General features: G+C 43.6%; 1 protein-coding gene across 1 annotated transcript in view; it reads left to right on the top strand.

The window, feature by feature from the left end:
- Positions 1-12,495, top strand: part of CARMIL3 (capping protein regulator and myosin 1 linker 3) — a 1,019,681-nt gene that overhangs the window by 354,474 nt on the left and 652,712 nt on the right. The window contains exons 3-4 of the mRNA XM_078644900.1: positions 882-932; positions 2,948-3,007. Coding sequence (XP_078501026.1) covers positions 882-932; positions 2,948-3,007 — 111 coding nt within the window. The remainder of the gene's footprint in view (positions 1-881; positions 933-2,947; positions 3,008-12,495) is intronic.

Raw genomic sequence — 12,495 nt, 5'->3', positions numbered from 1 at the left:
TAGGATATCTCTGGTGCCTTCCTATTGTAGGGATGGGCACTTTATGTGTGAAGTCACCGTGCACAGGTGAACTTGGCTCACTCTGTACACACTCAATACTGGCGGTGATTTGTGCAGATGTTTTGTGGTGTCCCGCAGATTGTGGTACTAGAATATTGTTCTCATAAATTGTTTTCAGAAACCTTGTTGACATAAACATCGCCCCATTGCAATAAATAATAGAAAATCTACACCCAGAGCGACAATATTTTTGCACTCGATATTTATGTCAGACGATATTTATTTATATGATGTTCAGGCACACTCAGGTGTCTCATGGTTTATGCACATGTTCAGTTACATTTCTGCTCAGATTTGCCATTTCCTGTGATGATGTGGCCTCGCGTGCTCTGGTGTGTCGAGGGCAGAAGTTCCAGAGCATCTGCAGATCCGCATTATCACGAACAGGCGTATATGTGAATACATATATTGGTTGGAGTTTATTTTATTCATTTATATTTATTTTACTTCAAGGTTTTATGAAGTGCCTACAAGGCCCTGTCCGCAGACTGCCTTGCACAACAAATCGTGCAGTCAGAGTGTATTAGTAATAAATATAGAACACAATTTATAAACATACAGCGCTCTTAGAATAAAAATAGAAATGAAATGCAAGACAACTATTAGTCATCATGAGTATAATATTGAAAAAAATGTGTGGATGGGTTGGATGTGGTGTCATTCGAACAGAAATACGAAAAAAATGTATAGTGACTGGGGCGATCCCTCCAGTATCCTGATTTAAGGCAAAAAGTCGGGGGAGGTCATCTCAAGTGCAAATGGAATGCAACATAGGGGAAAAAGCGAAACATAACACTGTTTTATTCTTTTTTTTAACACAGGTTCTTACAACATGGCGGATTTACATCTTGATCGTTAAGATTCCGACAAAGGTGAGTGATCACAGTAGAAAGCACCGTTAAAGTATGAAAGGTTGGCTTGCATGCCTGGTAGAAGGTGGGCGCAGCGCAGGCGTGGGAATCTGCCAGTGTTACTTTGCATGGATGATTGGCCCCAACACTCTATGCAAATGTGCATCTTTAGTGCCAAAATGTGTTATGTTAAATGGTTGGTAAAGCGCATAGCTGCCCCTAAACGGGGCTTCCCAGTGCTAGAACCCGAAAGCATAAGAGCTGCGACTGCCTACAGAGAAAGTGAGAAACGAGAGCTAGATAGAAAAAAAAAATTTTTAAGAGATTTTCTAAAGAGAAAGTGATTATGGATTTTCCTAAAAGAGAGGGGGGAGGGAATTCCTGAGAGAAGGGGCCAGGGTAGGAAAGGACCGTCCACCCTCTCTTGCTCTCCTAACTCAAGGGACAGTAGCTAAATTGAGATCATTAGAGTGCGGAGTTGAGAGGGCTGGTAAGGAGATATGAGATTAAAGATGATGGGGACCCTGGGAGGGCAGCATATTCAGTAGTTGCTCACTCGCTTGGGTCCAACAGTGTGGATTCTGTCTGCCTGTTGTCCATGGTAGTGAAAGGCCTCTCTCTGTGTGTTCCTCCTCCTTCCCTTAGCAGTGAGGATGCACTGTATCTATCCTGTTGTACATCATAGCAAGCAGATATGCTGTCCCTTTTTCATGTTTGGCCTTCGCAGTGAAGCTTTCCATGCCTGATCACACTTTGCCCTAGGAATGATCATTTTATCTGCCTGTCTTCTCTGTCTCTTCTTGGCCTTAAAATTGAAGACACCATGTACTTATCCTGCCCTTAGCTCTAACTGAGATGATTCTATATGCCTGTTGGCATTTATGGTTGAGAATCTTCCTTTTTCCTTGCCCTCTTTACTCTTGAGCTGAGGAGGCTTTCTATCAAGAATACTCTTTGACCCCAACACTGATTGTTCCCTATGCCTGCTCCACTGACCTCGGTTGGACCAACACATATCATAGGTCCGGGCACCAAAATAAATGTGGCCCTGATTTAGCGAATCCGGTAGCAAAAAAACGGGGCACATTTTCAAATCAAGGCAACTCTCAACATTTTAACATATGCTTTCTGCATGGGCAGTGAGGGGTGTGTGACTGCACACATTTGTGTTGACTGCAAGCAATAGGGAAATGCAGCAGTGCTCACTATGGGCTTGATTCACAAAAGTAATCTGCGACAGAATCCTAACTGTATAACTTTCGGTATTCACAAAAGGCATTTAGGACTAGTAAGGTTCGGATTCTTAACTTTACTACTCCTAAACTGAGACAAAATCCAAACGTTACGACTTTAGGTATTCACAAAAGGCATTTAGGAGTAGTAAAGTCCTAACTTTACTTACTCCTAAATGCCTTTTGTGAATACCGAAAGTCGTAATGTTAGGATTTTGTCTCAGATTACTTTTGAGAATCCGGCCCTATGTTCGTACCCAAGGGAAAAAAGTTTTTAAAAAAAATTAACACACCCCTGTTTTTCTACCCTTAGCTTCCTTTCAGTGATAGGGGTGGGCAGTATTTTCTGTAGTCAACAGCCCCAGCAAAATAGTAAGTATACTAAGTGAGGTAGACCATTGTCTAAGGCTGTCTAGCACTTAGCAACAGTACTACAACTATAGCGTCTAGTGATTGTCATGCTACAGCTCCCACTGTGAGTTTGCTAGTCTCCCTCCTATCTGTGTGGCCAAAAAACTGGCCCACTACACCACGAAACTAGCCATCTGTCAGATTGACCCTTCTGAACATGGTAGATTGCCTTGTGGGCCAATCCAACCCTGCCAGTGTCTGTAACACCTATGCCTCCTCTGCCTTGGCTTAATGCTCACAGCAGGGAGTGTTACTACCTTACCTCTTTCATTGATGATTGTCAATGTATGTCTTTGTCGCCTTTTAGAACTAAGTTACTGTGAGTACTGAGATATTGAGATGCTGCTTTTCTTGCCTGAGACAAACCTTTCATTGTTACCTTCTTGCTTTCAGATCGAGAGCTCCTTCAACGTCCTTGAAATTCGCACCCTGAATGCCTTGAGCAAGAACCAGGTAATGTCCGCCTTTTTTATTATCAGCTGTTCTCATTCCAGAAAATTACATTGCCTTCACTCTAGCCTGTCAAGAATGTTTTCTCTTCACTTCATGGTCCATTTATTTTTTTCACTCTCAACACCCCAGCTTTGTTCAGCTTCTTTCCCCACTATGTTAAAATGAGTTACTTTGATTTTCTATAGTGCTATTGCAAGGGTGTCCAACGTTGATTCTAGAAAGCAAAGTCAATGGCAAATTTTCAGGGTATCTACTAAGTGCATAAACCATTATCCGAAATGATAACCATTTAGATAGTATCTATAACCAGAATGTGGCATTGGTCTCGCCCTCCGAGACTACGTTGGAAACTCCCGTTCTACAGCTTCTAGAAGGGCTGCTTTAGAGAGCATGCAGACGAGTAACCATTGTTCCTGCAGAGTGGTTACTGAAACCTATTGTAACTGAAGTTTCGGGTCCGTACATGACCCAAGGTAGTGTGATTTCAGCTGACTAAGCATTTCAGAGGGAAAGTCTCATTGCAGAAAGGAACCCCCCCCTCTCGCCCCCAATTTCTTTTTAACGGATCATAGCTGTCATATTTCTGTCGGCTGAGCCTAGAGTTATTCTCAAGTAATATGGCCCATGATGAAACACTAGCAGGGCACTACCTCACTCCAGGGACTCAAAGGTTCAGTTGGCTGTTCTGTCTGAGCTACAGGGACAAAACATGCTCCAGAGGCCTCTCTGCAACTGCTCAGCTGACCTGCTGCACTGGATCTGCCTGGATCTACAACTGAACCTGGCTGAACCCTGCTAGCCTTTGCTGGAGTGAGTTCCTAATCTACAAGAGGTGCCTTTCCAGGTCCTGGACCCATGGCTGGCATCAGTTGAGCTTCGCCTAACAAAGGTTGAATCCTGAAGTTTTGTCTCTTAACCGTGAATAGGCTATTCTCCCCCAAGACACTGCTGCTCAGGACTACTGCTAACGCAAAGCTCCAGGGAACTCAGCGCTACAGAACTCGCCAGCAACAGCTGGCAATGCAAGATCTGCACTTCATGCTAAAGTAACAATAGCCCACAGTGACCGCCAACGTCAAGCTCCAGCAACGACCGTGCGCAATGCTCACCAGCTCTTCATGCTACAGGGCCAACAGCACAATGCTCCCGACCTGCTCTTTGTGCTACAGCGACGTCCAACCACAATGCTCTCCCTGTTCCTTGTGACCTCCTTCACTGCGAATGAAACTCTTTGCACCTGAGTTAGAAAATGTAACTATTTCAGCTGGACTAACCTGGTACATGTAATGTAAATCCAGTACTTGTATAGCGCACAAACCACCCCCGGAAGGGTTATCTTGGTGCTGGGCACTGTTGGGAAGATTAAGCAAGCTATTGCCCAGAGTTGCATGGTGCTGGGCAGACCCCTGCCACCAGAGCCAGGGATCGAACCATGATCCCCAGCGTCCCGCGTCAGTCGCCCTGGCCGCAGCGCCACCCTGTTCTGGGCTTCATTATAGTCAGCCTGAACTTGTAACTTTCCCCAGGTCTAGCACAACCAGATGACTGTGAGTGGCTCTTTGTGCTTTTAGGTGTAATACTTACCTAAACCTTTGAAATTCAAGATCTCCGTTCAACTGATTGGATTTTTGTTTTTCTGGTTGCTATTTATTTATCAAAATGTACTCTATTATTCTAAATTGTTTTTTACATGTTTCTTGTTACTTTACTACTGTTGAGTCCTCCATAAATTCTTTACCTGACTACTTTTGTGCCGAGCTCCCAGAGGGTTAATCACAGGTTAATTTAGTGACTTTGTGGTTCACCCTGAAAATGATTGTGGCTGTTGCCCAAGTGGGGCTTCCACCCCCCACAACCAATAACCCAATTTCTTACAGTTGGTCATTTGTATATCGCATTTAGCAAAATGTTTTAGTAATTACGGAATACAGGGTGACAGTTAGTCCTGTGGAATTCAGAGACACCAGAAAAATTAATTAAAGATGCATATTCATTGAGTCACCATAGTTCATTGAGTCACCATAGTACATTATCAAAATGGTGTCTATATGAACATTTCTTTCTAAAGACAGTAGGGTAATATAGTTGTGAACAGTGGTGGCTGTCATTAACTAAAAGTGGTGAGGCAAGAAAAAGTGCAGTGCCAACTCATGGAAAATAATCTTGGCAAACACTGAAATGCTTTATATTAACGATTAAAATTTGAAATGTTTAACTTTCAATAATGTAATGTATGTTGGCGGTCCAGTTTGCATTAAATATAGTAAAATTGACCATTCACTTCCCTTGCAGCACGTTCTCGTTCCGGTCCGGGTGTTTTTTTCATCATTTGGCGCGGGCTCCAGCCAACTCCCGTAACCAGTCCATACGCTACTCTCATGCTGTTAACCAGCATGAGAGAAGCACCAGGATTGAATGGAGCAGTCTGTCTCTGCTCTCCCAAAGGCACTGGAGGCCTGTGCTTGCTCTCCTCTGAGTTGTCTAAGACAACTCGGGTTGGAGATGTTTAAAGTGTGCATGTGAGGCTGTCCGTCGCAAGACAACCAGCTAAAAAGACATGCACTTTAAACTTGTGCACCACTCCTCATCACCTGCTGCCAGTCAGCAGAAATGGCCCTGCCCTCACAACCACCTCGGGCTGGCAGAGGAAAAATAAGATGGTAATGAATTCATTTCATTATCATTTTATTTATCCCTTTCTATTGACTTCAAGCAGGCAGAGTGACGCTCCTCCTCTCAACATGAGAAGGCGCCCCTGTGAAAATAGTGATGGTGTCGTGCTCAAGTGACTTGAATGTGCACGAAGTGAATAGGTGAGGCACATAGTGGATAGTACGATGGCTGTAGGAAGTTAAGGGTCAAAAAAGGCCTCATCATGGACCTTTTTTTGGGGTGCTACAAGACAGTCCCAACTCTGAATAGTCAACGAGCTCCGGAAGCGAGACGCAATATTGGCAGTCAACAAAATTAACTGTGGACCCACTGTTAGAGAAGGAGCTGGAGGAACGGCAGCTAGAAGGCTTCTGGGTATGCTGCACTTCCCTAGGTGTTTAGACCTCTAAGAGAGTAAAGGAATCTCAGAGAAGCCCTACACAGGGTGCTGACGGCCCAGCTCTGGCCCTCATGTATTCTAAGGTGCGCTTCGAGAGCTGAGAGTCTTATGCTGGGTTTCCAAGCGCACTGCTTCAGAGTCCCCTGCATCTGGTGGAGACAAGATCTTGTGTCCGTTGAGGGCTTTAGCTTGTTCAGGAACTAGTGTGGTAGTATATGAACAGCCCGCAGCTTCCACAAGACACTGATTCGTTAAGTAAAAACCTGGAGCGGGATAAGCAGATTCCTCATTTTATTGCACCTGTATGGGTGCTTTCTTTACTCGCTTCAGTAGTGGGAGATGTGAATGTACAGGCCTTAAAATGCATAATGCGAATTACATTTTCATTTGTGGTTTCTGCCGTCTGTTCATTTTATGGCTTACTTCATTTCTCTGTTTTCACTTAAGCTTCTTTGTATGTTTGAATTCCTTTTTTACTTGTTCTTCTTGAGAAATCATGTCTTTTTTCTTCACTATTTTTTAGTCTCTCCCCTCACCATATCTTAACACCATCCTCCCATTTTCCTCATTTTATCATTATCCGGTATTTGTAAATATCAGTATTTGTTATGTGCATGGTCGCTTGGCTTTTAGGGCAATTGGGAAATTAGCTCTACCATCACTCCCCCCCCCCCTTCCCTTGGTGTTATATCTGCTTCTTGTACACACTTGCCCTCTTTTCCCTGCACTGACTGAATGTTCTTTCAGCCTCGCTAGTGCTCCCCATTAGTAGCAAGGGCCATTATTCTTCCTCTAATTAGCTTGCCTTGCTTTCTCTCTGCTCCTTCACCCCGTTATGGTGATTTATCATTTCCACTCCAACGACCACACCTGGGACATTTAAAAGAGCCTGCAGAAAACTAAATGTATTAATAGATCTGGAACTGACATGAGGTGGCGTGGAGGAGGGACACGTTCAATATTTTATTTAGAGAGGAAGGAGTGTGTGCATACATTCAACATCAGTAACCCGCGGGACGGACAAAGGTGCATTCTTGGCCCTGTACATGGCCTGTATTCCATGACTTTAATCTTCTAGATGAATAATCTGAGCTGCTTCATACATTTCATCCTGTATCAACAAACCTCCGTAGAAGCATTTCCATTCGGCTTATACCAACACATCCAGTGCACAACAGAGAGAAATATAGACAGAAACACGCATGCAGTCATTCCCTTTCAGATGGAATTCATCATAGATCACTGAGAAACCCTCTTGCTGATAATGTTAAAGAAGAGATATTAACAAAGGAAACCTAGGGATGTGTACCAGGTTGGGAGCAGTCACCGTTAAAAAACAGGCGATTCTGAACCTTGCTGATTTTCAAAGTAAACAACACCTTAAGGGTAGTGGTCATTGGGTAACCATGTACTGGCCTAATAGTCTTTCTTATCTTGAAACTCTGCTTTAAGGCTGGCACCATCAAAACAACATCCTCTTCTTCTCTGCTAGAGGGAAAGAACAGTGTACACCTAGCTACTGTAAGCTTACTCAGTTATGGTCCACATAACTAGACTAGCTGTCCCTGATGGTATATATGGGATTCACAAGACATTCTTCTCCTAGACTTCTTTGCAAAGAGATCAGTTCTCAGTGCTGTCATACCGATCAGTGTATGTACATTCACACTTTTCCACTGATCTCTCAGATTCTGCAGAAATTAATGAGGCTCCATCTTGGAAATCATTCCGATTGCCCAGGTATTGGCTTCACAAGTTCTTAAGGAAGTGTAGCGCAAGAAATTGCCTTACATGGGGATTGCCAAGCCATCTGTTGCCCATTTGATGACAGCAGCTTTGAATCAGGTGATTCACATTTTGCTGCAGATGTGCAGAGATGCTTAGGAGACTTCTCGCTTTTCAGTGATCATGGTTTGGCTGATATTTGGTGCATACGGGGTTACGGAGGTTGTGGGCACAAGGTTTTTCAGGTGCTGGTTTTGGTAGGCAACTTTAAGTTAAGGCATAGAAAAACGTTGGTCATGTTGGGACCCAGTTGAAGCTTGGTGGTGAGGGGGGGGTCATGAATGGAAAGAGATAGCAACTGTGCTGCATGCACGAGGTTTGGATGCCTGAATTTTGACTGAGGAGAGTAGGGATGAGACTTTGCGTGGTGTTGCGTGGGAAGGTTTAGCTTAGGGGAGGGGATTTACTGTGATGGTTATGAAAATGTATAGTGAGGCCAAATTGATTTAGTATGTACGGCAGGGAGCCAAGGTTGTTTTATTGATTTGTGCACCTGTTTCATTAAAGCAGCATTTTCCACACTATCAAATAAGTAGTCAGTTGTTTCTTGGATACCCCATCACGCCTGAAGAACTTTACTAAAATATGTATGTTATCATTCTGAGTTCAGGCATACTAAATTCGTTTTTCTACCATGTTCCCTGGGTCAGTTAGGATTATAAGATGTTATAATCAAACTGCCCATTCTGGCTTATGTGGGCAGGTAGCCTTGCAATAGTGAAAAAGAAAATTAGCTGTAATTCACTATCAGGACATGCTACACACATCAGGGCATGTCCTATCTCTCACATACAATGCACCCTGCCTTAGGGCCTACCTTAGGGGCGGCTAACATGTAGATAAGGGAAGGTTTAGGGACTGGTAAGTGGGTGCACTCACCAAGTCGAGATAGCAGTACTAGACTGTACACAGGCTCTGCAATGACAGGACTGAGACACACTTTACAAGCTGCTTCTGTGGGTGGCACAACCAGTGCTGCAAGCCCACTAGCAGCATTTGATCTACAGGCCCTGGGCACACATGGTGCACTGTACTAGGGTCTGACAAGTAAATCAAATAAGCCAATCATGGAGTCACTTATCCATTACAGTAATTTACAATAGGGAGCACTTGCACTGTGGCACTGAATAGCAATGGCACAGTGCCAAAAGTATCTAACCAGCAAAAACATATCAAAAACAGAGGAGACAACAGCGAAAAATGGAAGGGAGACTCACGCCAATGGTACCAGGTCTAACACAACCCAAGAAGGTGATCTGGACAGAGGCCTGTCGGAAAGCTTTTGGCTTTTTTACACAGGCATGTGCACAGCCCCTGTGCTCAAAGCCCCAGACTTTTCCCCAAGAGTTCATTGTACAAACAGATGCCTCAGAACATGGCATAGGGGCCACTGCAGAGCTCAGCGAGAAAGGCCCAGATCAACCTGTAGCTTTCATCTCTAGACAGCTACTTACCAGGGAACAGAGTGGGAGTGCTATTGAGAGGGAAGCCTTTGCTATGGTGTGGGCACTACATAAACTGAGCCCACACCTGTTTAGGACTCATTTCCAGTCTCAGACAGACCACAGCCCCTTTAGATGGCTCATGCTGATGAGGGTTGAAAATCCAAAACTGTTGAGGTGGTCCATCTCCCTACAGGGAATAGACTTCATGGTGGAACACTGTCTTGGGTCAGACCACTCCATTGCTGATGGTCTGTCCAGGTTCTTCCACCTTATTGATGGGAATTCCTATGATGTTGGTCTTCCCCATACGTTTTGCCCATTTGCCTCCATTTGTTACTGAAATTCTTTTTTGTTGGACTTAAGACTCTGTGACTTTAATACTGCTATCTAGTGCTAAAGTGTGTGTGCTCACTCCCACAAACATGGTAAAATTGGCTGACACCGAATTGAAATATTTAATTTACTAATAGGTCCCTTGTTGAGTGGTATACCATGTACCCATGTCCTGTAAACTAAATGCTACTAGTGGCACATATTGTGACACCCACTTAATTAGCCCCATAAAACATGTCCTAGGTCTGCCATTGCAGCCTGAATGCAGATTTAAACTGTTAGTTTAACTTGGCAATGTAACCTCCTGGCCAATCCTTAAACTCTCATTGTATCACATATTAATCAACCGTAAGTTAGGCCCTACGTAGCCCATAGGGCAGGGTGTATTGTAATTAAAAGGTTAGACATGTACTTTTAAGTTTTACATGGCATCGCTTTGAAAAACTCCATTATTCATTTTCACTACTGTGGGGCATACCTGCTACATAAGATAACATTGGGTTGCCTTATCACAAGTGCTAACATTTGATTGGGCCCAAGTAAGCATTTTGTGTTTGTTATCTATGACACAAAACATCCTGTTTAATATAAACATTGGATTTTAAATTCAAATTTTGAAAATGGCACTTTTAGAAAGTTGTTATATTTCTGCCCTTTGCTATTTGGTGCCTGCATCCTGTCCTGGGTAACTGGACTGGGTGTAGTTAGCCGTTGGACTTTGTGAACTCCTCTCATACAGTCACAGAATCGCGGGAATAGGTGTGCCTGAAAGAGCCATCAACTGGCAGAATGGGCGTGTGGGCGGGGCTGGGCACAGTCCCACTTGCAACTGCATAGGCTGTGCTCTGCCTTCACACAAATTACTTCATTGTCCTTGCAGCCACCATGGAGTCAGTACAGGCGAGGTAGGAAATTCCAAGCACTTCAAAGTAAAACTTCTCCTACTTCAAAGAAAGCAGCAAGTATGATTATAGGACCCTCAGACCCACTCTTCATTTCACTTTATAGACCTGTGGAAAGACTCTTTGAGGAGTGCCTGCTGCTGTGCACCCCACAAAACTGCTTTGTTGCACCCGGACGGACTGCTTCCTGGAGCCTGTCTTAAATACTCAGAGGCCGGCCTTGCTGTGTGATCCCTGTTTCATCACTTTAACCTAGGACTTCCAGAGAGACTCCCCGGGCTAGATGACTGGCCTCCTGATCAGAGCCTCAGTGACAGAAATGGTACCAACCATCTTTAACACGCACCTGGACCCTGCCTGATTGAGTCCTGATCCACCAAGTGCTGCCCCGTCCCCCCCTCCCACCCCCCCCATGTGATTGTGGTGTTAAAGCTGCTGGAGCCTTGTAGAGTGGCATAACATATACCCCGATCATGTAATGAAATGCTACTAGTGGGCCACTCACTTAAGTACCCCTTTAAACCGCTTCCATGTCTGCCATTGCAGCCTGAATGCAATGCAATGAATGACTGCTTTTGTGACAAGCTGCCAGAGCATGAAGCATAGGTTAATTTAGTGACTTTTCGTGGTTCACCCTTACAAGGTTTGTGACTGTTGCTTGAATTAGGTTTCACCACCCTCAACAAACAACCCAATTTATCACCATATATATTACAATTGTGTTTCCCGATCCTTCCAACTAGGTATGGTACTATCATTTTTGTTAACAGAATATTGTCTGATATAACTACTGTGCCCTAAATATTCTTTGCAAATATATTGCCTTTTTGGAGTTAATACTAGAAACCATACATCCAATTGGAGGATATTTTTGTACACAATAATTAAAACATGATATTTATGTCATTAACATACACCAGCCCACTTGCATGATACATTAAGAAGTTTATCAATTTAAGACGATATCCATGGTAGAATAATAAGATTACTGACAGAAAATGCTTATTGGTAGCTGGTGAATTCAGAATAGAATTCGAAACATCACTGCTCAATTTGTGCCACATCCAAGTTCAAGGTGGTTACTGCAAAGCAGTTGCTGGCCACAACATGTCTGGAAGAGGTTCCTCATCAGCTTCTTTAAGCGGCTGCCACGCATGAGAGTCCTGAACAATAAAGAGATGTAAAGAGACCGCACAATAGACATACAAAAGCTGTGCTTTAGTGGGCAGAGGGACAAAGGAGAAAGATAAGCTTTTCAGGCTTGCTTTTGAGCCAAGGAGATAGTGGCAAAAGGGATGGGGGAAGAAAATGAAAAGTGAAGCTTTAAAGGCAAAGAAACTTTAGGACCTCCTTTGACAGTATTTAAACTCTGTGCCCAGCATATCTAAGTAAGCAGTTTCCCCTATTCTCCATATTGAATCTTCCATAGATTTGCATGCTTAATCATTTCCATCTTTGAGCTGGGTGTCCCATGGTGCAGTGGTAAACATAGTGAGAAAAGCTTTAACATGGTCCCAGCAGTAGCATATCCAAATCATTCCAAAAGACCCAGCTTCAGGGAATCAGCATTCATTCTTTCACCATAGATTTAATATCTACTGCACGTTGAATTTGAAGAGAGTCCCTTTAGCTCTACTCTGTCAGTCACAGATGAATTAGTTTTTTTTTACTATTTCATCATTTCATCATTTCATCATTATTATTATTATTGATTTATAGAGCGCACAGCTACCCAGCAGGTTCTCTTGCAACATACTGAGAGAATATCCCTCACCTCTACGGGCCAAATGTAGGTCGGCAAATACCGGTCGGTAACGGCCGATTTCGTCCGTTACCGACCGGTATTTGCTAATGGAGATGTAGGGGCCTTAAAATATACAGAATCTGTATATTTACCGATTCGGTAAATTTACCGATTCTGTAAAATACCGAATCAGTAAATTTACCGAATCGGTAAATCCAGATGTAGGT

This window comes from Lissotriton helveticus, chromosome 5_1, assembly GCF_964261635.1.
Source record: "Lissotriton helveticus chromosome 5_1, aLisHel1.1, whole genome shotgun sequence".
In the NCBI taxonomy this organism is placed as follows: domain Eukaryota; kingdom Metazoa; phylum Chordata; class Amphibia; order Caudata; family Salamandridae; genus Lissotriton; species Lissotriton helveticus.
The sequence above is the reverse complement of the archived record's forward strand: the minus strand, read 5'-3'. Positions and strand labels throughout refer to the sequence as shown.